The 25952-nt window shown below is 37.4% G+C and overlaps 1 protein-coding gene across 3 annotated transcripts in view; it reads right to left on the bottom strand.

Moving 5' to 3' along the window:
* Tcf12 (transcription factor 12) overlaps nucleotides 1-25952 on the bottom strand; it is a 284313-nt gene that overhangs the window by 167316 nt on the left and 91045 nt on the right. For 2 of the 3 annotated variants that reach the window (XM_028865514.2, XM_028865524.2), the window contains exons 4-5: nucleotides 23213-23286; nucleotides 3604-3706 (exon numbers count right to left, since the gene is read on the bottom strand). In XM_028865514.2, the coding sequence (XP_028721347.1) occupies nucleotides 3604-3706; nucleotides 23213-23286 (177 nt within the window). Of the gene's footprint in view, nucleotides 1-3603; nucleotides 3707-13987; nucleotides 14050-23212; nucleotides 23290-25952 lie in introns of those variants that run through there. The other variant, XM_037207354.1, reaches the window with a different exon arrangement.

Below are 25952 nucleotides of genomic sequence, written 5' to 3'. Positions count from 1 at the left end.
CTTCAAGATGACCTCAAGCCTTGCCTCCTGTTTATGACATATATGCACATGATCTCTTAAATGAGCGAAGTGTAAGTAAGCATGGAGTAAAAGGACAGCAGATGTTCTTTCCACGTCATCTGTGGCAGGCATAAAATAATCCACTTCTCAGTTTAGTTCATCGGTCCTACCATCACCCAAAATAGTACCAATCAGTAAAAGAAAACCATTTTTTTCTCTTTTTGTTTTTCAAGATTGGGTTTTTAAAGTGGTTTTTTTTTTTTGTTATGTGTATGAATGTTTTGGTTACATATATGTGCACAAAGTATATGAGTGCTCAGAGGCCAGAGGAGGCTGTGTTAGAGCCCCTGGAGCTGCGATGTGTATGCTCGGGACAAAACTCAGGTCCTCTGCAGGGAAGCAAGTGCTCTTTTACTGCTCAGCTCTCTGGAAAGCATGAAAGTATGAAATAAAGTATGAAAATTAATGAGGGAATCAAGAGTGAAAGAATGAGTCAAAGCTCTGCAGACTATGATAGCCAAAACTGTACGATGACACCACTGTAACTCATGGCTATGGGCAAAGCTCTATTCACAGTTGAACAAAGGGGTATATTAATTTCTCTTGAAAGATAAGAAAAGCCCTCTTGCCGGGCGTTGGTGGCGCACGCCTTTAATCCCAGCACTCGGGAGGCAGAGCCAGGCGGATCTCTGTGAGTTTGAGGCCAGCCTGGGCTACCAAGTGAGCTCCAGGAAAGGCGCAAAGCTACACAGAGAAACCCTGTCTCGAAAAACAAAACAAAAACAAAAAACAAAAAAAGAAAAAAAGAAAAGCCCTCTACTATTGCATACTGACAAATCAACAGGATAATTCTGAAACTCATAAAAAGAAACAATAACTGACATAGCATAATAGCTTTATTTCCTACATAAAAAACCTTAAAATATCTAAATGAATATAGAAATCTGTTTTCTGCAGCAAATTATCCATTATCAATGCTTGTTAGACAAAACCTCTGATTTTTACAATGTAAAAATCATTCATTCTTTCTTCAGGTAAATGTACTTATAGATGAACATAACACTCAAAAGAACAACATTCCCTAGATGAATGACTCCTCTCCTGCTTAATGCTATTTTTATATGTTGGCAGCAATGATAAAATGTTACTGCTTCTCTGTTCCCTTTAACTGTTCCTGAGCATACACCATTCATTTCAAAGGTATCTGTTGCAGCAATCAGGTATCAATCGTTCAATGTTTCTGACAGCACCACATACACACGAGCAGAGAGCTCTAACAGAGTGTTTACCACCTGAAACTCCCTATACTGTTCAACCTCTAGAAAAGAGACTCTTGTAACTTCATCTAATATGATCATCCCATATATTTGGGTGTCTTAACAGTTCAATTACTGCATCTCACATCTTGCTGAATTGCCTGCTGCTCTATGCAACTGCCTAATTGAAGAAACACTCATATCCAAAAGCAAGTTACTGCCATGCACATCACTCATTTGAGGAGGCATACAGAGGTACTCATCCAATCATTTCACTGAAAAAAAAGTAAAGAGGGGTAAATCAGACACAGCCAATGGCTGGCAGATCCTTTTTGAATATACCTATCTAATTAATGACTGCAGGATTATTTCTCCCCTTCCCCTTTAATTGTGAATGTTATCTACCTAATTAATGACCGCACGAGTATTTCTCCCCTTCCCCTTTAAATGTAAAAGAATACTTTAAAATTAAGCAGTTAAAATACAGTGGACGACACATGATCTGTACAATTGTACTGGACACTTGGAAGTTCAGATGAATGAGATTTTTTTTCCCCATAAACAGTGAAGAAAACAGTATGCTCATAAATCTTACTTATAAATTTACTTTAGATGTAGATTTTACAGAGTAGGGATAACATTTAAAGGTATTCCAATAATTCTCCAAAAACTGGGGGAAAAAAAAAAAACCCAATAAATATATGTTTGTAAAGGCCCCAAATGAGGAAATAGAACCTCAAACTGAATTATAGGAATATTTTTTAGTTAACAGCTGCTCAGAAATGACTGGAATACATATCTCCTAGAGACTTAATTTAGTTCCCATAATTTTAACATTTACCTTGGCCCAAAACTGTGCTAAAGATGCAATTCCACTGGATGCACATTATCTCCATGAGCAAGACTGAAGGTAAGGATATACATTCTAGAGGGGTCATGAATTCTTATAGTTCAGAATGACAGCCTCAGTTAACGTCAACTTTCATTTGCCCTGTTACACACAGTATAAATAAATTCTGCTTGAGGGAAAAGTTAAAATACAAAAGCAATTTCTAAACTGAATAACATTTTACCTTGATGGAAGACTCAACAGAAAATTAAAACAAGAATGTAGAAATTTTCGTCGATGAAATTATTGTTTTATTTTAAATGTACTTATGGGTTTTACCTGGAGTAACCCACTTACCAGCATAACCTTTATTTGCACATATGTTGAAAGCCAGTGGTTTTCAGCACACGTTTTACTGCTTATACAGGTCTTGTGTCACACTCAATGATTCTGGCTTTAGACTGTCAGTTGCCATAGGCAAAATCCACACTAGAATATCAGACTCTCACTCCTCAAAACTAGAGAAGAAGAGAAAACAAAGACTGCACACAGCAAGATCCCTTACAAAGCATCTGTAGACCACCAGGACTTTGGATGGAGTAATCTACTTAGATTAACATGGTAGTGACTCAAAAGGTCAATTCTAAGATCACAATGTAACTGGAGTAATCTACTTAGATTAACATGGTTGTGACTCAAAAGGTCAATTCTAAGATCACAATGTAACTAACCCTTTAGAGGTAGAGTGGTGAAATCAATGTCAATCACACAAACCGTGTATATTTATCTGATGCCAATGACAGTTAATACAAGCGATTACATAAAGCCTTTAGAAAGTGTTCAGCTATAGTATAAACAAGAACAAAAAAAATGATGTTACAAGGCATAGATTCTTTTCAAACAGATTTTGTAAGAAGACTAAATACTGCCTTTTTAAAAAGGAGTGGTATCCAAACCAGGAGATTTGGCAGGCATAAAACACGATTGTCGGGCTTATTTCAGACTGAACAACTTCAAATTATCACTTAAGAAAAACATATAAAAGGGAGAGTGTTCTGCATGGGACAGGGAGAGACAGAGAGAATGATCAACAACAAGAGGGGTGATAAAACATAAAGATCAGGTGTAGGTGAGAAGTCACATCCTTCAAATTTCACTTCACTTGCAGACAAACTTAATAAGAACCCACGTGCTTAAACAGACCCTATATAAATGAAATAAAGTTTTTATCAAATAGTACCCAAAGAAAAATGATCCAATGTAAGTTAAATTTGTCAAAGTCACTGTTCTCTGGCCCAGAAAACTGCAATATATGACATCACAGAGACATGGCCCCAACTACCAGAACACAGCGACTTCCCTTTATATATTCTTAGCAGTGCTCAAAGGAAAGACCTGATTTCCAGATGTGAGTTCCCTGTATTCCTCTAGCAACGAGGGAGCTTTCCTTTATGTATTTATATAGGACATGGTAATAGGGTCTCTGAACATAGACACTTAACACAGTCAAAAACTTACCTATCAGGTTTGAATTCATGAAAGGTGTTGGGGACAAGCCTTCATGGGCTCCTAATCGACTGTCATTCAAGTGGTCACTGTAATGAGGGCTGTCTGTGAAACCCTAAGAGGAGAAAAGACCAGAATATTAAAGAGAATACAGTAACACTTAATTATTAATGCACAGGTTTACACAGGATCTCCGAACTTTGTCATTCAAAGCACTGAGTAGCACTTGCCTCCAAGCTTAATGGCCCAAATTCAATCTCTGCGACCCACATCATAGAAAACAAAAATTGACTACTGCACATCATTCTCTGACCTTCATGTGCTAACCACTACCCAATACCATCCCCTCATAAAATTTAATCAATAAACAAGTTTACCTTTTAAAAAATTCTTTACGTTTGAATAGAGGATTAAAGGAAAGTGAGTTTTTTAAAGTAAACATAAACAGCCCACTGTTTTCAAAGCTTTCAATGCTTCCTGTGAAAAGAAAGGCTATAAACATTCTATAGACCATCAATGAAATCATTTATCTCTAAGACCTCGAATCATGCAAAAGGAAAGACCTTTGGACATGTTCCCATTGCATCCAAGAGGACAGTTCTACACATTATTAAAAAGAATGAGAAAAAAACAAAAACAAGCTGTAATGCATTAGAAAATGTTTATCTCCACCTATTCCTCCTTAGTTAACCATTCTTACAAAGAACCAGGCAATTACAAGCTGTACCTAAAATACTTTAAATTATTCACAATCAGTAAACTGGAAATAGATTCATTCTTAAACGTAAAACAAATACAGAACAAAATTAATATGATAAGATCTATTCTTATGGAATCTGGGCAATATAAAAAAAGGAAAACAATAAACTAGCTCATTAAATCCATAAGTCTGAAAAGGAAATTATAAACACCATGAAATAATCTAAGAATATTTCACAGTAGCTATTATATTTCTCTTACATTCTAATACATTTTCTTAAAGGCAAGGATGGAACAGAGGAAACTACAAAAGACCCAGTGGGTTAGAACTGCCCTGGTTCTCAGGCTCCCATACACAACACAACACTGTTTCCAAAACCAGAGTGTTTTTAGTTAATTTTTAAACCTTCAGGTGATAGCCAGCTTAAAATATGACAGCAAGATTATGAAAACTCAAGAGTAACCAAAAAAGACAGAGCCTGTCCTGCCTTACTAGACCACTGAGCATCTCCTGGAGCTCTATCACTGAACATTTATCATTCTTCAGGGTGCACTCTACAGTCAAGAAGACATTAAAGGAGCAGAAACAGATTTCACTATCTCTGTGGAAAGAGCTATTAATTCAACCAATAGGCTAGATTCCAAGGGCTAAGTAACTGTTGAATCATTACAGCTGCTTATAGATGCACATACAACTTACGTCACTGTTCAGTTTCAATCTTCTGGGAGTGGAAACTCTAAATTGAATGGGTTTCATTTTTGTCTACTACAGATTTGGTGATACAGATGTGACTGACAAGAAGTTTTCAAGTAACATTTACAACACGGTAATAGCTATAAGAATGTACTCCAGTGACCACAATCATAGTCCAATCTGTCATACCCAAAGAGATGTACAAAATAGGATGGTCTTCACAAGTCATTCCTTGGAGTTTACTTTATTCTAAAACTAACACTGTTCAAGTACTAACTGACATACCACAATCTAATATGCCTCAGTATTCTTTCTACCAACCCTTCTCCCTGCCATTCTTAGGCACAATGGAAAAACAAGGCATTACAGCCTATATACTCACTAAAATCTGTTGAGCCTCATAAAACAGTACTACTCTAAAAAAAAAAAAAGGCTAATTTTAGCCACATTATTCATATAACAGATAAATAAAAATGAAGTGTATGAAAATTAAGAATTCCAGTTAAAAATTCAAATCAACTAAAATATTTTAAATGTCTGTATTAACCTATACATTTTAAAGTAAACAATGAGTAGCACACCTTCAATAACTAAAATATATTCATTTTTTTATAAACTTTATTTTATGTGCACTGGTGTGAAGGTGTCAGATCCCCTGGAACTGGAGTTACAGACAGTTGTGAGCTGCCATGTGGGTGCTGGGAATTGAACCTGAGTCCTCTAGAAGAACAGCCAGTGCTCTTAACCACTGAGCCATCTCTCCAGCCCCAATAAAATATATTCTATAAGATTCACTTCCTACTCTATGCTCACTTTATGTTGCAAGAACTTAGGAATGTTAGCCTTTGCTGCAATAAGAAAACAGACCTGAAACAATCAATCAAAGCTGCTTCCATATTAACTAATTTAAACCACACAAAATCACTTAAAATTTTTATATCTAATCCCTAGTAGTCAAGATCCTCAGTTGATATATCTATACTACCAATCAATCAACAATCAACAAAGTCTTGCTTTTCCTATCTCAGCCTGCATGGTTAGGACATTTACAGGTATGTGCTTATCACCTTTTAGTAAGATTTTTAAATCTTAATTTTTATGGGGCTGGGGAGAGATGGCTCAGTAGCTAAGAACACATGCTGTTTAAAAATGAGTACCTGAGCCAGGCAGTGATGGCTAACCAATCTCAGTAGTCAGGAGGCAGAATCAGGTGGATCTCTTGAGTTGGAGGCCAGCCTGGTCCACAGAGTGAGTTGCAGGACAGCCAGGGCTGCACACAGAAACCCTGGGAGGGTGGGAGTGGGAGGATATGACTGAGTTCTCAGCATTCATATATAAACAAAGCCAAATATAGCTGGGCATATCTGTAACTTCAGTACCATGCAGAGAGAAGACAGTAAGATCCCTGGAGCTGGCTGGCCACCAGCCTAGCTCCAGGTTCAGTGAGCAAGCCTGTCACAAGGTACCAGGGCACACAGTGATAGAGCGGAACACCCATGTCCACCTCTCTCCACATCCTCATGCACTTGCACATTCCTCCCTCCCTCCCTCCCTCCCTCCCTCCCTCCCTCTGTTAATTTTAAAAAGTATTGTGTGGGGCTAGAAAGACAATTCAGCAAGTATCAAAACACACAAAAGCAATTATATCTAGTACAAAAACAGAAAGTGTAACCTAATCAACTAACAGAAGAAAATGATAACCTGTATACACATGTGCATTCTGCTTAGTTCAACAAGTTTAAGGGCATTGCATGAAACGAATAATGAGCCGGGCAGAGGTGGCTCACACCTTTAATCCCAGAACTCGGGAGGCAGAGCCAGGTGGATCTCTGTGAGTTCGAGGCCAGCCTGGACTACAGAGTGAGATCCAGGACAGGCACCAAAACTACACGGAGAAACCTTGTGGGGGGAGGGGGTGAATAATGAATGTATGATTTAAAGTGCAAGTGAAATGGTAATTGTGTCCTTTACAAAGTATTCTCTAAATCAGGCATTTCATCCAAACTGGTCTGCCTTACTGCTTATTATGTCTCAATGAAAAATTCAGAAGTTAGAAAAATGAATGGTTGACTCCATTTGCACATAATACAAAGTTTTCAGAACAAAATAGGCCAGCCTTCCTTTAATATTCAACAGCTCACAGTAATACGATTTTTTTTTATTTTTATGTACTTCTTAAGAAACTGAAAAGTGTACCTCCTTAACATTAAAGCTAATAGCAGCACAAACTGAAATATACACTATAAATATATATATATATATATATGAGATCAATAAGGCAGTTCTCAATATTAAAAAGAACAAGTGCATTCTCTCTTTTTCTGCCTCTCTGTTTTTAGTTTTTTAATGTGCACTGCCAACCTCTATCCCAAATGTCAACATAAATGCTTGCCAACACTTGTAAATCTTGTCTTCCCTTCTCTTGACCTATCCTCTCATTTTCTTTTTACCTATCCCCAAGCTCTTGTATATTTTATCTGTCTTATTAGGTCATGTTAATCTATTTACTAATGAAATTAAAAGAAGATGTGGAATATATGCACATAATAAATGTGTGTGTTACTACCTATAACATATTAAGCACTCTGCTAGTCTAGGCTACAAGATAAATAAAGCAATCCTTGTGTTCAAACAGATCACAGTTTGGAAAAGAAACACACACACACACACACACACACACATACTCACACACACACACACTTTTCCAGGAAATATAAACCATGCTACATCACAGTCAACAAGGTCTTGTACTAAATTTCCTTTAGCACAAGAGGTAGGATAGCAGGATCAGTAAATTTTAAATTGAGGACAGTCACCCTGCCAAATTTCAAATTAAACTTCCTGTGCAAAAACATAAATAGCACAGATGACCAAATGTTAGCACAGCTTCAAATGGGAGCATCAAGGCAGAACGAACTTCCAGGCAGGTAGAAGAAGGCATCAAATGAAGCATATTGATAGTTAGAAAACACAAGCAGAGCTCTGGCAGTACCATGTCATAACAGCTAATTTTTATTGAGTGCTACCTTTCACCTAGCTTTTAAGGGATTACATATATTCAGTCAGTTAATGGGACAGCATATTACTTAATGTTACTTGCTGTGGATATCACTCTGTATAAATAAAATGTTGACTGGCCAGTAGCCAGGCAGGAAGTATAGGCGGGACAAACAGAGAAGAGAATTCTGGGAACAGGAAGGCTGAGTCAGGAGATGCTGCCAGCTGTGCCCATGAGTAGTAACATGTAAGATACTGGTAAGCCACGAGCCATGTGGCAAGGTATAGATTTATAGAAATGGGTTAATTTAAGATGTAAGAACTAGATAGCTAGAAGCCTGAGTCATTAGGCCCAATAGTTTAAATAATATAAGAGTCTGTGTGTTTATTTTATAAGTGAGCTTCAGGACTGCCTGGGCTTGGCAGAAGCTGGAGAGAAACTCTGCAGCTACAGTTACTGAAAAAAAGAAAAAAAAAAAACCTTTAGAAATCTGGTAAAGGGGTAGTAAACATGTTAATGCAGGATCGTTTCCACTGGGTATGTTACTCTCAGGTTATCGGAATATCTTAGCACCCAGAAACTCTTCATACAAATAAAACAAAACAAAAATTCCCACATCTTCACACCAGATCCTTGTCCAATGAACCCTTCACATGAAACCCCTGTCCTGGCTAACACCTTACCTACAGCCTGACAAGAGACACTGAAGCCAAGGAACAGGCCAAACTATACCAGATTTCAAAACTACAGAAACTATTAGAAATAAAGGCATTGTTTTAAACTACTAAGTTTGGGGTCATTTAACACAGTAAGAGACAACTAGCTCAAACACTAAGAAGGTAAGAAAGAAGTATGACTTTATTTTGTAAAATGAAAGAAGGGGAAGGAAAGGAGAAAGAGAGAGGGTGACGGAGGGAGGGAGGGAGGGAGGGAGGGAGGAAGAGAAAGGAAGGAAGGAAGGAAGGAAGGGAGGGAGGGAGGGAGGGAGGGAGGGAGGGAGGGAGGAAGAGAGAAAGAGAGAAAGAGAAAGGAAGGGAGGGAGGGAGGGAGGGAGGGAGGGAAAGAGAGAAAGAGAAAGAGAGAAAGAAAGAGAGAAAGAGAGAAAGAAAGGGAAGAAGAAAGGGAGGGAAGGAAGGAAGGAAGGAAGGAAGGAAGGAAGGAAGGAAGGAAGGAAGGAAGGAAGGAAGGAAGGAAGAAAGAAAGAAAGAAAGAAAGAAAGAAAGAAAGAAAGAAAGAAAGAAAGAAAGAAAGAAAGAAAGAAAAGAAAGGGAAGAAAGGGAAGAAAGGGAAGAAGGGGGAGGGAAGGGGAAGAAAAGAAAAGAATGTGCAAATGCAACTTAGATGAAACCGACACATGGCGCATTTCTTAAATTATCCGAGTCAACTAATCTTGTTTTAAAAACATACTTGAGTAGCCTTTTATTCGCAGACAAATTTAATTAATTAATTAATTAATTAATTAATTAATGTAGATTTTTGAGGTGACATGTGTCTTAGCTGAAAGCACACTCAGTATTCCTCACAGTAGGCTATTTAAAAGTAAGTTCTCACCCTCTGCCAAGCACTGTCATGACAGAAAGATGACTGTTCCAGTAGGCATACTATTTAATTAATAAATAAATAGTAAACATTAAAAAGTAAAAAAAAAAAAATACTTGAGTAGCCTTTTATTTATAGACAAATTTAATTAAAATCATACCAGGGTTGGCAAGATTGCTTAGTTAGGTCAAGATGCTTGATCAAGACTGATGATCTGAGTTTGATCCACAAAGCCCACAAGTTGTTCACTGACCTCCACACCACATACAAAATAAATGTTTACAAAAAAAATCATCTGAAAGAGAATTATTAAGGTCCATATTATCTTTGGTAGTAATTATATCAAAACTAAAAAAAAATTATTAATTCTACATAAACTCTTACAGATATATAAATAAGTAATTCTCCACCTAAGGCTAGCATTATTGTGTTACCTAATTTTGACAAAGACAATGCAAAAAGAAAAAGTAAAACCTTTCAGAGATCACAATTTCTTAAGCATGACCACCTGCACACTGTAACAAACTGAATACATAAATATAAAAATGACACTCCATAACAGCCAATGCTGTCCTGCCTACACAAGTACAGGGTTACTTTAACATTAGAAAACAAAGGTAATCGTTATACCCATAGAAACATACTGTGACAAAAGACCATCAGAACAGGAGCAGAAAAAAACTCCAATACCCACATTTGTTAAATATCGTCACTGAATTAATAAAACATAGGAACTTCCTTAGTCAAACAAGTCATGAATGAAATGCTGTTCAAACGGAAAATTTTCCAGAATGTACAAAAAGATACTACAGTAGTAAATGAATCTAGCAAGGTTGCAGGATACACTGTCAATATACAAAAACCAACTGCAGTTTTATATATTAGACATGAATCAGAAAATGAAGTTGTGCTGGGTGGTGGCGGTGGCGCATGCCTTTAATCCCAGAACTTGGAAGGCAGAGTCAGGCAGATCTCCATGAGTTCAAGGCCAGCCTGGTCTACAGATCCAGGACAGGCACCAAAACTGCACAGAGAAACCCTGTCTCGAAAAACAAAACAAAATAAATAAATAAGTGAATGAATGAATAAATAAATGAATGAATGAATAAATATAAAAGAAAATAAAGTTTTATAACTAGCAGCATCAAAAAAATTTTAAATATTCAGTTGTTAAACTAAACAGAAAATGAGCAATATTTGTTTATTGAAAACTATAAAATATTTCTGAAAAGTTAAAGACCTGTGAGTTCAAGGCCAGCCTGGTCTCCAAAACGAGTTCCAGGAAAACATATAACCATCAAAAGTTCTCCCACTGCTAAGACAGCGATTGCATGTAGCTTACACACCTCATCAAAGATGTTTCTTTTTGCAGCAATAACCCACAACTGGTCAAAATGCAGAAAACTTACTGTGGGGCTTCCATTCCTAACTATATATCTTCAATACAACTCATATAACTAAGGCTCAGGGATTATCTAAGAAGGAGGTGGAAATCTGAAGAGCCTGAGGACCAGAACATCTGGTACAAGATAGTGTCTTCTGTTTATGACAGAGTAGCAACCATGAAAGTGTATCAATATAGTCACCTAAACAAGTCTTACACAGTGAGAATCCCAAGTTGACATCCCAATCATCAATGGGGGAATTCTGACAAGGCTCCATCCCTAAAGAGCTATAGGCATTACCAAGAAAATGCCCATGTTGTATTGTCTACTTATAGGCAAGTCTGTGATGAAAAGAATGGATCACACAAGACACCCTGCAGCATGGTATCTTCTCAGTAAAAGCCTTTGGCAGGTCCTCAGGAGAAACCCAGAGGAAGGTCTTATCCTTATAAGGGAGGACAGAGCCAAGCATTACTGCCCTGAAGATCTACTAATAAACCAAGGTACAGAAAGAAGTTTGTGTAAGGAACTCTTTGATGTCTGCATGATGAAATCACCTAATGACTGACATACATACTTCACACATTCTTCACCCACCAGGGCAGCTGTTCTTTTATTGCTTCATCATAAAATAGCCTTCTACAAACTAAGAATATATTCTGTTCTCTGTACAAAGCACCACACTGATCATAGCATGTAGTGGTAAAAGTCTGAAGTGCCTCCCAGAGGCTGGACATAAGCCTTGTTCAAAGGAGGGCCTTTAGAGAAATGACTGGACTAATGTGCTCATTGTTTGCTGAAGTAGACACCAAAGAGGTAAAAGGAGTGGGTCCTTGGGAAGTGCCCTTGGGCACTATATCTTGTCCCAGTTCCCATCAAGAAATCATGGACCCAAATACATTTTGCTCCTTTATTTTTGTTAGAGTCAGAAAGCTGAATGGTATGTGCATACACTGAAATAATGGTTTCACTCGACAACAGAGAAGCCAGTGTATCAGTTTACAGTGCTGAAGGAGAACATTTTACCAGTAGAATATGGGACAGCATAAGTATGTCACAAGAGGAAAACAAAACGATAAACCTAAGCCCTCTGGTATTCAAAATCTCCTTTTGGATTCTTACTTTGCAAAGGATGTATGTATTTCAAATAGATTTGAAAAAATAGGGCTTCTTTTCTTAGAATGTACAAATCTACATTCTGTTATAAGCATGTAGAATCTAAGAACTAGATTACACCATTTTCTCCCCAATAATCTCCAAATACCAAGAACTGTAACACAATAAACTTTTCCTACTTTCAGTAATTCAAAAATAATTTATTTTTCATGATTTACAGGATTTCTTGTTGGACATTTAAAAAACACAACAGCCCACCATCTTGTCTGGGACATACTCCAGGAATTCAAAATAGCTGCCTTTCTAAGGGAACATCCAGAGTTTCAGAGTTCCTAACAGGATTTTGTATAAGAATGGATATGTAACTTCTCATGGAACTAGATATAAAAAGAGGAACAAACATTAACAGATTTCAAATCAGTCTACCTATAATAAAACTTCCTCTATTTAATTATCAATTAGGAAAAAAAATATCTTTCCAGAGAGGAGATTAAAAGATCAGAATTATAAATATATAATTGAATGAATACTGCGAATGTAATCTATGAATACCACAAATGTGATTAATATCATAAGTGTAAGTAATGAATATCATGAGTGATGAGTGAAATTTTAAAAAAAAAGATCAGAAATAAGTTTGTTTAGGTTGTCTGTCTAGTGCTACAGCTCATTTTTTTTTACAACATATTAAATAAAATTTTATAAATAAAAAATGATGAGGTTGGTAATATGGGTTAGTAAGTAAAGGTGCTTGCCACTAAGCCTGATGACCCGAGTTACACACTCAAGACCCACACAGTGGAAGAACAGAACCAACTCCCCTCAACTGTCCTACACACAGACACACACAGACACACACACACACACACACACACACACAGGTGTAAAATGAAACAAGGAAAAAAAAATAATGAATGCTGATGGTATTATAGCCTTAAATTTTCTGGAGTACTCTTTCTTAAAGTCCTAGATGCTAAGAATGGGAAGGGTTTTTAAGGTCTCTTGCACACTCTGACAACTCAACACAGTAAAGGGGCCAGCTAGTCATCAGCCTGGTTACCACTCCTAGACTTTCTGAAAACTTTAATGTCTGAATCTCCACAATGAAAAGAATCTTAAAAATGGCTTCTTGGTTGAATATTCTGAAGATCAAAGCAGTCACACATAAAAGTTAAATCTGTAAATTGTATTGTGATAAATGGGAACTCTAACAGCTATTAATAAAAGTAAGCTAGTTAGTTATAAAAATTTGTTCAGCTGGAATCTATCCTATAGTGTATTTTCATAAATAAGAGATCTCTAAACTCAGGAAATACTAAAGAGACTATCAAGATTCAGCTCAACAGTTATAAAAAGGGATATCAAAGACTAAAAATTAAATATATTTGAGCACTACCTGGTAACTTTTGGTAAGTAGCTGTTTTGGAAGACTGAACACATGTCCAGTAGCCGGTCTAGTAGCTAGCAGATCTATACTACTGTTTACTGGGCTAGAACTCAGTCACCCACTGATTAGCTGTTAAGTCTGAAAAACCTAATAGGGAACTGTAAAGGTCAATCTGTCCTGATAAGGACTGTACAGGCATACAGACTTGAAGTCTCAACAGGTTTGCTCTAAGAATTGACAGACTGGAAAAAGAGAAAATGTGGCTGTCTTAAAACAGAACAATAGGCAATTTAAGTCTATATGATTTCTTTCGCCTTACATATGTGCTGGCAGAGATTTTAATGCTTACATCTCATAATCCACCTTCTCTTAAGGAAGAACAGATTCAATTTAGGCAGATGCTGCCCTGAATGGCACTAAGAGTCACAACAACTACTCTATGGACTCATTTAAACCTAACCTTAAAATCCATCTTTTCACCCATCGCTTTCTTCACATCTAGAACGCATTGAAGGAGCAGTTACGTAACAAAACAGAGATCAATGGGAACATAGATGCAATACATAGAAAACACTTACTTTAATTCTCTGTCCTTTCTGTCTTGCTTTGCTATTTAACTGCTTCATGTCCTGTTTTGTACCTGAGATCAAGAGGCATAAAATACTATTTCAAAATTTGTGTGTCCTTTCTAATTAGTGCATTTGAACTTCCTACTCGCCATAAAAATCTATACCTTTCCCCCCTCAAAAAATTACAAGAACAAATAATAAACAGTTTAGAGAATACATCTTCTGTGCTATGGGAAAGATAGTAACACTAAGCTTTGCTATCTGAACCTGAAAAATGGGCACTAGAAAGAAAAGCTATTTCTAGCTTTTCATTCACACAAAAAGGTTTTTTAAAATTCAAACAATCAGGTAGTTGTTTAACCCAACAAAATCAAACTTGTCACATTCTAAAAACTACAGAGAATTGAATTTCAGAGTTGCCATTCTGTGGGAGGAAAAGTCTGTAAGATTCGCTTTTCCCGCCACCGAGTCCTCTCAGCTGTCCCACAAGGACGACCACATTTAGTGAAATGTCTTCTCTTTCCAAGACTCTGCAGTCTGTCTTCTATTGCCCGAACCCAAGTGTGATTTCACCCTAAGCAGATCTATGTAGTTAATTTTCCCAGATCACCCCATTTCTTGTCAGTATTTCACATTGGACCCATCTTTCGCACCACAATAAATCAGTCCTTGCGAAGCACTGTGCAAGTCCCTATATATAAGTCTATTTGTAACTGAGTTTATTCAAAAAGCAGTGACTCATTTTCCCTAGTGAAAAGTTACCCCTCTTATTTCATACTACTCACCTACTAAATAAAGACAGATTACAACAAAGTTGCTTCTCTTTTTATTCTATTCATACAAATGCTTGTTCAGCCTAGTTAACACTTCCTCTTCAATTATATCTTTCCTGGCCAATGATATTATTATAAGTGACAAATATTTAGAGTGAGCAATAAAATTATTTTGGAAGTAAAATTATTTACTACCTAATTATTCCTCCAATCTTACCGCCTAAAAGAGTTAAAAAAATTTTTAAAATGATCCTCCTGCCTCTGCCTCCTTCAGCAAATCCTACGGGTAGGAACAGAGAGGGAGAACAACGAAAGAGACATCTTGATAGAGGGGGCCATTTCGGGATTAGGGAGAAATCTGATGCTGGGGGGAAAAATCCCAGGAATCCACAAGATAACCCCAGCTAAGACTCCTACAAATAGTGGAGAGGGTGCCTGAACTGGCCTTCTCCTGTAATCAGATCTATGACTACCCTAATTGTCATCACAGAACCTTTATCCAGTAACTGATGGATGCAGATGCAGAGATCCACAGCAGAGCATTGGGCCTAGCTCTGGGAGACCTGCTCACGAGTTGGGGGAGGAATTATATGAGCCAGGAGGGTCAAGATCAGGATGAGGAAACCTACAATGAAAGCTGACCTGAGCTCATGGGAGCTCACAGACTCTAGACCAACAGCTAGGGAGCCTGCATGGGACTGACCTCGACCTAGGCCCTCTGCATGTGGGACCGGGATCTGTCCCTGGCCCATGAGCTGGCTTTCTAGAACCTACTGCCTATGGTGGGATGCCTCATTTAGCCTTGATGCAGGAAGGAGGAGCTTACTCCTGCCTCAACTAGATATGCCATGTTGTTGGGAGGGCTTACCTTTTCTGAGGGGTGGATTTGGGGTAAGGGGGTTAGAAAGGAGGTGGGGAAGGGATGGGAGGAGAGGGGGAGGGAAAACTGTGGTTGGTATGTAAAATAAATTTTTAGAAAAGTTTAAAAATATAACTATTTAGGCAAATATGGCATATTTCTAAGCATACTTCCTGAACTCTAAAATATGCATTTATTCACCTCTAGCATTTCAAAAACTTGATGTATTTACCAAATGCAGAATATTCAAAGTGGGGGCCATGACAGAAAATTCCTTAAAGGCAAGAAAACTAAGTGAGGCTTAATAGCACAGGCCTACAATACCAACTACTCAGGAAGGCGAGACAGGATGATGGTAAATAGAAGACTTACTTTGGGCTATATAGCAGATACAAGGCCAGAATGGGCAACTTAGAAAGGTTCTACCTCAAAATAAATAAAAAGAAAAGAAAAGAAAAGAAAAGAAAAGAAAAGAAAAGAAAAGAAAAGAAAAGAAAAAAAGAAAAGAGAAAGAAAGAAAGAAAGAAAGAAAGAAAGAAAGAAAGAAAGAAAGAAAGAAAGAGAAAGTTTATCTGTCCGCCTGAGTATATACCACATGTATAGGTACCCTCAGACATCAGGAAAGACTGTGAGATCACCTGACGCTCAAGTTACAGGCACTTTTGAGCCATCTGATATGGCTGCTGAGAACTGAACTCAGGTCCCTGAATCAGCAGCCAGTGTTTTTAACCACTGAGCTGTCTCTCCAGCTCCAAAATAATAATTTTGAAAATAAGAGGCTGGGATATAGCTCAATGCTGGAATACTTACCTAGTGTGTGTGTGGCCCTGGGTTCAATTCCCAATATAAAGGAACAGATTGTATTAATATTCTTTTTTTTTTTTGTTTTTCGAGACAGGGTTTCTCTGTGTAGCTTTGCGCCTGTCCTGGAACTCACTTTGGAGACCAGGCTGGCCTTGAACTCACAGAGATCTGCCTGGCTCTGCCTCCCGAGTGCTGGGATTAAAGGCGTGTGCCACCACCGCCCGGATGTATTAATATTCTTATTTGCAATGGGGTTTCTTCATAAAACTGTATTTCCAGTGGGAGAAGAAACAGGGTCTATCTGCTCTATCAGCAACTACTAAGGCTTCTGCTGTGACATGTAAACCTAACCAGGTCAATCCAAAACTCCAGCCAGTATAACCCCTTGGCGAGGTCAAAATGACCTCTGTGTATTTTGTACAGACGGAACACAAAGATATCCAAGGCTCTATTATCCCATATCTAGCTCACTGTCTACTAAGTGGCTCTCAGCCAAGCTCTCCTACATGAGTGAAAAGATACTAAATGCCAGCTAAGAATGGAGAGAGCCCAAAGAAAAATTAAAGTTCCCTTTAGCCACATCTGGCATAAACATTGCAGATGCTTTGAGAGAAAATAACATCAACTTCATCCAGATAACTTTATAGACTGGTTTTAGTTTCACAGTTTGTGGAAACTATAGTCTTCCTTTAGTTGAGTAGCTTTTTTTCTGCCTTTTATCCAAATTATACAATCTATGGCTTTATAAACAAACTTTGCAATACCAGCAACTCCTAAATCTTTTTACCCTTGTATTCCTGCTTTCTCGCCAAGAGACTCTGTTAGACTACTGTCAGAGTGTGTTCCTGCCAAGCACTCCATTCAAGTGAGCACTGCTAATACTCTGAGTGCACTCAACTCCCTGGGAACCCACTGCTAGACAGAAGCACAAGTCACAGTAAGCACTTCAGAACTCAGAACATGTCTACTCACCCCTTAGGAGAAAGTCCCTGGGGCTCTTGGGAGAAATGCTCAGCCGTTAGAGGATAGGCTCACATCAAAAAGACAAGTAACAAGTTCTTTAAATCATTCTGTGCTGAGTCACATACAACGGATAACTGAAGAACTTTTTTTTAAGGCCAACCATCAACACATAGCTGCTTTTCCCCCTCTCTATTACAGGCACAGGCTGGAAGGCTGGTGATGTTGCCCTTATTAGTGTGTATTCCATTTGTATCAATGAAGAAAAAAGGAAGAAAAAGTTTGAGGTAAAGAAAATCAACTCATTCAGTATCATAAAGCAAGGTGTGAGAGGTGTCAGAAATAGAGACTAACAATGCCATCTATCAACTGTATCAAGTTTTTGGTATTCAACAACTAATTCTATGATTCTGCCTCATTACACACTACCCTTGCTTTGTAAATAACCTGTCTCTTGTCTCCTCTCCCCTCTTCTCTCTTCTTCCCATCTCTCGCCCCAAATGGCCTCAAGTTTGCTATGTAGTCCAAGATGACCTTGAACATCTACCTCTACCTCCCAAGTGCTGTAATCACAGCAGTGTGCCACCACATGCCGTTTGATCTAGTGATCAAAGCCAGATCCTCAAAGAAGCTAAGAAAGTACCCTCCCAGCTGAGCTACATCCCCAGCCAGCTAGGAAGCATCATATCTCAAATTTTCTTTGACTAGCTGCAGATCTCCTTTCCTGTTCTAATTTTCTACTTTGCCTGCAAAGTATGACAAAAATCTTATGACTACTTTCAACTACATAGCTTGTAGGAACTGCTATGGCAAGGTGAGGGGACAAAAAGACACTAGCCAAGTCTAGTTTATTCCCAGGCCATAGGCAAAGACTGATGAGTTAAGTGCACTCATGTGAGCAGTGGAGCTCCTACTTATGCTACCCAACTAACCACGCTCTCCAAATCTGGTTTCCCACCTGGGAAACAAAAGGACTGGGGAAAATGACAGCTACCACATTTTTCAGTTATGAAAATTCTATAATACGACTCATGCCAAGGTGAAGAAATGAGCAAAATTGCAAGTGACTGTTTTGTTCTGAAAACCACAATACAAAACAAGAAAGAAGGAAACAAACAAAAAACCTGGGGGAAATTTAGAAACACTCAAACTCTGTTCAAGCCAATGCAAAATATTTGTAAAAATAATAACAATGACAGATAAATAAATACCCACCTTAACAACCACATTATGTGGAAAATGTTCATGACTTAAAATAGAAAAAAACAACTCAGTCACTAATGACATGTAGAAATTAGTTTCCTAGTAGTGGTTTTGCTTGTTGTGAACCTGTATAGACATTTTCAAAGAAGCAGTAAAGTATTTGTATTTCATACATACACACACACACACACACACACACACACACACACACACACACACACGTAAATCTCACAGCAGGTAAGTTCTGCATCTCAAGCAAGCTATGAGGTGCAAACCTCAATGGTACCACAGTAGAGTTTGGGTTAGGCTAGGTACCAGTGTGCAAAGGGACAAGCAAACTCAAACAACATGGTCACTTGAAAAAGCAACAGAACCAGATATCAGTCACATCTAACCAAAAGTATCTGTATTCAGGAAATACATATTAAATTATTTGATATTGAGATAAATCACTGGGAACAGTAATAGTTTCTATTTGTTCTATCAATTTGTTCTATCAATAAGTGAAACATTTCATAGCTATAACATTTATTTTTATCTAAGCCCTTTAAGGTCTGTGTAAAATTTCCTAATTTTGAAGACATAAAAAAAGAAACCAAACTAAAACAAAGTTGACTTCTCTAAGATCCTATGTAAAGGTTTGCAGGTCTCTGACCTTATATAAAACAGCTGAATGGGGTACTTTTCTATCAGGAATGTAAGACTGTAAAAGCATAAATAGCCTGTTCCCCATTACTCAGACTACTATCTACTATAAGCCTCAGTCTTCCATCATTGTTCTTTCCTTTAAAAAAAAAAATTGTTCATTCACTTTCTAACATTTTTTTTGAAATTATGATATATCATTTCCACCCTTCCCTTTCCTCCCTCCAAACTCTCACATATACCCCACCCCTTACTGCTCTTTCAAATTCATGGCCTCTTTTTCCATTAACTGTTGTTACATGCAAATATGTATACATTCCTAAATACACCCTGATCAGTTTGTATACTGTTACTTGTATGTAGCTCTTCAGAGACGACCATTTAGTAGTGGACAACCTATTAACGTGATCTCCCTGGGGAAGTTGTTTCTCCCACTCTCAGCATTCCTGAGTTGTCTGTAGTTCTTTGTATAGGGTTAAGGTCTTGTGGGCGTCCTCCCTCAGCCACTAAATTCCATTAACCTAATATATCTACTCATTTCCTAAATTTAAATTATATTTGACAAATTAAATACAATACACCTATTATGCATAAAACATTGCTTTATACAAAAACCTTTTTTTTTTTTCAACACAGGGTTTCTCTGTGTAACAACAGCCCTGGCTGTTCTGGAACTCACTCTGTAGCCCAGGCTGGCCTTGAACTCACAGAGATCCGCCTACCTCTGCCTCCCGAGTGCTGGGATTAGAAGAATGCACCATCCCTGCCCAGCACTCTTTTTTTGTTTGTTTGGGTTTTTTGGTTTTTTTTTTTTAAACAAAAATATTTTTAAAATCATCATTTGACAAGAAGAGACTTTCTTTTAAACCAAGAAAGAAATGCATAATTGCAAGTAAAGAGAAATTTATTTTATTTCTTACAGATCCAAAAGAAAAAATGTTTATTACTAATTAATGAGTAAGCAAATAATTCTCATTTATAGATTTATAAGGCAGCATCTCTTGCAAATGTAATCATTCATTTGTAGCTGGTTTCATTAGACACAAACATCTAGAAGGTGAATTCTAGATACTCACACAACAGTGCAAATCACACCCTGACCATTTCATTCAATCCATGTAAGAACTTCATCAAGTAGCTATCTTCAATTTTACAGATGACTGAAGTACAATGAATTTAAATAACCTGTCCAGAATAACACTGGACGGACAGTAAGCAGGGGAAAAGTCTGAAACAAATCATTAACACAGCCGTCAACAAAAACAATCCAATTTCCTGGGCTTTACACTTGGTACAATCTCAAACAGAGAAAACATTTCTTGCACTAAAGGATAAAAGAAGTATAAAACTTACTGCCTACACTTCTTATATGCACTATGCAATATTTAAATCTTATTCATCTCTGATGCCTTAACTTTGACAAATTTTTAAAATTGTGTCTTTTATATTATTGTACTTCTTTCATTTTTGTATGTTTCTTCTGCACTAAAGACAAAGCATCAAGAGTGCACAGACAAGACAGAGAGCACACGGGCACAAACAAAAGCAATGCTCCCACCCTCTAAGGTCTCAGGCCTAAGAAGACTACAAACATCTGTCTATCATTTCCTCTAACATCACCACCAATTATCATGTTGCTCCAGTATCTTCCTCACAAAAAACTCTTTGCTAACTGAGTTTCTAAGGGTAACTCTAACAACCAGAAATTTAACCACCTCTGCATTGTGAGGCTACTTTTCAGACCTGTTATGATCTGGGGAGGCCACATATAATAGGAACACAGCTGAAGTGACTTTTTCTGCTTCTGGACAAGCTGACTAAGAGCAGTAAGCTGGGTGCGTAAGAATGCACCTGCGTTAAATAGGAAGCTGGCTGATCCTAACAGAATCAGTTTAACTTTCTCCGCCACAACCTGCATTAAAAGTAAGCTAATAAATACATTCCGAGTAGAAGACAGCTGTCCTACCTGACCTATAGATCAAGTAGCAAAACAGCAGGATTTTCTTTGAGTCCCATCACTGGTGGCAAATAATTTCATTGTCATCTATTTGGTAAGTGCTTGGGTACATTATATATGTTCTTTTCCTAAAATCTCATCTAATATTCAAAAAGAAAAACCCAGAGAGCTTGAAAGTAAAATAAATATAAACTACAAAGGAACCACTTAATTCATTCAAAAACAGTAACTATTTCCAAAATATAAGCAGGAAATACACCTCCACACTCAAAATATTTTTCAGAGAATCAGAAACTCTCTTCAGAATGGAGAGAATATTGATCATCTATCTGTAAGTTTAAAATCCCCAAGATACAATAATGTATCCACAGGCTGCAGGGATGGCTCAGCAGTTAAAGGCACTGACTGCTCTTCCAGAGGATTTGGGTTCAAATCTCAGCACCCACATGCAGCTCAAAACCATCTGTAACTCCAAGATCTGATACTCACATAGGCAAAACACCAACACACATAAAATAAAAGAAAATAAATTTTAAAAAAGAAAGAATAATAACGTATCCAGGAATCAACAGTAAAATCCAAATCCTGAGACAATTGACAAGACACTTCATATCATGACACTGCTTTCTTGGACACTGATTCCCACTATATTAATACAGTCAGTCAGCACCTGTCTGTTTCCCTTCAAATAACAACCACAGTCCTTCCCAACATATTTAAAATAAACTAGAGGGTGGCCCAAATAAAACAACAAAACCTCTTGTTTTCAGAAGTGCTTTGACAGTGACAGAACATTTTCAGTGCAAAAGCAAGCAGTCCATTCCCAGGCTACAAGCTCCAACTGCATGCTGCTTTCTCTCTATTATTTAAGATACTTTGCTTCAAGGGTTAAATGTCCATAACTTTTTGCATACTTGTCTATCTTTTCTGGGTTTACTATGAGAGAAATAAGAAATTGCTATTATTCATTTGCATGCAGCATTATGGTTTGAATGTGAAATGTCCCTGACAGACTCACGGGTTTGAACACTATGATCTAATCTGATCACGGTTTGTAGAAATTAGAACTCTAGGAGGTGAGGCCTCACTGCAGAAGTGGAGAAAGAAAGGCAGGCCTTTTGAGTTATATATAGTCAAGCCTCACCTTGCTGGAGGCCTGTTTCCTGATCAGCTACAATGTGACCAAGCTGCCCAGACTGACAGGAGTCACCCTTGCAGCATTAACACCAGCAAGCCTCCCCCAACCATTAAAGTAGGAGCTAAAATAAATCTCTCCTCAACTAGAGTTGCTTTCTGTCAGGTATTGTCCTGGTAACAAGAAACAACTGTAACGACAAAAAACTAATAACATATAGCCTTTTAAGTTAAGTATCTCACTTCATAACCCTACCAGTACACGAGTGTCTGGGAACACAGTGTTGAAACTGATGACAATTCTTTTTCTGTTTCTGGTCCCATTTCAAAACTTGACCAGAAATTTTTGCTTTGTTTTTTTTTCGGGTTTTTTGTTTGTTTGTTTTTTGCTGGAAAAGGCCCTACTCTTTATACCTTTTGGCATGTAGAATACAAGGTTAGTCCTATTGTCTATTGTTACCCAAGAAATACCATCTTTTATGGTTGATTTGACATGGTTTCCAGAGATGGAACTACTGAGTTCTTAATATAAACAACAGATAACCTCTAGAACTCAGCTTGAGGAAGCTGAAAACTGTAACATACAAAGAAATAGCAATGTGTGTAGGAAAAAATCCCTAACAGGTACTCTGTGCTCCTTCAGTATCACAGGGGAGCACTGTAGACAGTCCAGGTCTCAATAATATCAAGACTATTTCCCAGTGTAGGAAATATAATAAGCCTCAAAAGCAGGGCAGTGGATAAAAAGAATTAAATACACTATGAAGGCTGTGGGTATTCTAGAATATTTCCACAAAAATAAGTTAATCTTTATTTGTTATGAAAGTTCATTTATGAAAGAATTCAGTTACTCAGCCCAATTATCTTTACAGTTCTAACCAGGACTTAAGAAAACTTACTCTAGATGAATCATAGGAAGGGCTTGGTTGACCACTTGTTCCCCAAGATGTTGTTCCTCCACGTTCATCCATACCTAAGGAGAGAAGACAGTGGACAATATAAAATCTAAAAGCACACCTTCAGGATGTTTGGAACAGTGGATAAGAGAACACAGATCACATGGGGAGAACATCATTGTGGAACTGGCTTGACCTCACTCCCTGCCTCAGCAACATATATCAAGTTAGCTTCTTCAGTTACTCTATTATTCCCCTTACACATCATGAAATTTCAGAACTAAAATATTTCCTTGGAAACTTTCAAATGGATTATCAGTGTCTCCATTTCTCTACTCATTCCTCTCAAACTTTCTCTAGATGGAAACATGAAGAATTCAGCTCCTCAACCATAAAAACAAAACCAGCCAAGAAAATATTCAGTTTAATAAACTGGCTTCTATCAGATTAGAGATTTAATATTCCTAACTGAGAATAGAAAAATCTCTTAATAGCTATAGAAAACTACAGTAACGTAGAGAATGTGCTGCAATAATTCTGTGGCTAGCACTTCAATCTCTTCAAAGCTCTTACCCATGATGTGACTGAAAATTAAAGATCTGCTCTTATAAGAGGATAAAGAATCAGTTACCATCATGCTCTTCTCATACCTAGCTCTACACTTTCACCTTCCCATCAGTCTCAGGAAAAACTGGAAATCTCTTAACCCAGTCGTTTACATTTTTCTGATTGAATCCAGTTATTTCTACATTTTTCTATATTTCAAAGTCCAGTTTTTTCATCTTTGATTTCTAACCCATTGTGAGCTGTTTTCTATGATAAATGTCAATGCTGGCTTTCTTTCATTTATACATGAGAAAAACCTAGATGTTAGAAACTACTAAGTTCAGGAAATCTTTCCGAGTATTCCTAGAAGTCCTCTGTGATGCAGGTGAAAATGCAGTGTTCAGCAATAAAATGCCACAACCTTTGTGGCAACTTGTGAGTGTCCAAGGCTTTATAGGAACCGGCTGAAGGTATGGGGAACTGAACAAAGACAGGCACTGGACACTAGGGCCCGCAGCAGAATGGCCTCCTCACTAACTCAGTCATTAGGGCATTAACGGTCTTCTTAAGGAAAACAACAACAACAACAAACTGCTGGGCATAGTGGCACACGCCTTTAATCCCAGCACTCGAGAAGCAAAGGCAGGAGGTTCTCCAAGTTCCAGGCCACCCTGGTCTAAAGATGGAGTTCCAGCCCAGCCTGGGCTACACAGAGAAACACTGTCTCAAAAAAACCAAAAAAGAACAAAAAGAAAAAATTGACATGAAGATGATATTAAGAACAGTAGTTCGGAGCCACAGCTTCAATTAGCCCAGCAGGAAAATATTTAATAGAATATTCTACAAATAAAATTTAATAGCTCTTACTATAACATGTTATTATAACTGTTCTATTTATACATTAATTACGTTAATCTTTCTACCTAATTTTAGAAATTCAAGTTCATCTCTAGCATAGATGGTATAGGAAAAAGTTTATGTATAGATATAGATATATGGGAGAAGAATGGGTAAATCTTTAGTTTTAGGCATCTGCTGAAAGTTTGGAATATATCCCCACAGGTAAGGAGGAACTGCTGTATAGATAATATTCCAGGCACAATATTTGAACCAGCTTTCAAAACACAAAAATGTTTTGTTCTTAAAAAATCTTATTAAAATTCCAAATTTAGTAGAGACTCTACACATGCGATGCATCACGGAAAAGCACACAGTTGGCACCTCTTCCAGCACCACGCACTACCTGAGAACTACTTTCTAAGCATTTTCTTTGTAATCAGCACTATAACATAGCCTATAGGAGTTCTAAGAGACTCAACCCACAGAATATACTAACGTGACATAAAACTGCAAGTAATTAAAAAATTTTTGTACAAAAGGTATTCTCATTGATTATATATTGGAAATTTGTCCTGATGATGAAAATGAGACAAAACTTATCTTAATGTTTTTATAGTAAAAAATTAATAAACATGAGATTTCTGTGTTATTTTAAATGTCTATTCAAAAAAAAAACAGAAAAGACAGTGCTAACTATAGAAACTATCTCAGACAGCAGAAACCGCATGCTCAGCTTTTATGAAAAGACTCTTAACTCCTTCCACAAGATGGAAGAAAGGGCAAAGATTAATTTATTAATAAAATGGTAATGTATTAGGTAGTTTTGTCACTAATGAAACACTAATACCACTGCTACTGGACAAGGAAAGATGCTCAAAGGCCATTTCAGAGTCGTAAGGATCCAGTTAGGTTTTTAACTCAGAACTCTGTGGTTTTACTGTCCACATAGCCAGACTGACTAAAGGACGTGGCTGGCACTGGCAAAAGTAATCATTTTGTATCAATGACTCCTTTCTGTTCAAGACAATGGCTACACAAACACAAAAATATGACCACAATGACAGAACTTCCAAAGCTTCAAACACAACAAAAAACAAACCAACACCTGAAGATAAACTTTATAAGGATATTATACAAACTGATAAAAAAACGTGAAAAACAAGAAAATGCACAAGAATTACAATAGAATGGGGAGGGAAAGCATTTGTTTTGAAATACCTGAAAAAAATTCATTTATTTTCTTTCCTTTCCATTTTTAGTAACTATATAGGTACTAACAACTTCAGAGTAACTCTGTGATCCACAAATCTAAATGACAGTTATAAGAATGCTAAGCAATGATTAAAAGATTGAAGTA

The sequence above is a fragment of the Peromyscus leucopus genome, chromosome 7, assembly GCF_004664715.2.
Source record: "Peromyscus leucopus breed LL Stock chromosome 7, UCI_PerLeu_2.1, whole genome shotgun sequence".
Lineage (NCBI taxonomy): Eukaryota > Metazoa > Chordata > Mammalia > Rodentia > Cricetidae > Peromyscus > Peromyscus leucopus.
The sequence above is the reverse complement of the archived record's forward strand: the minus strand, read 5'-3'. Positions and strand labels throughout refer to the sequence as shown.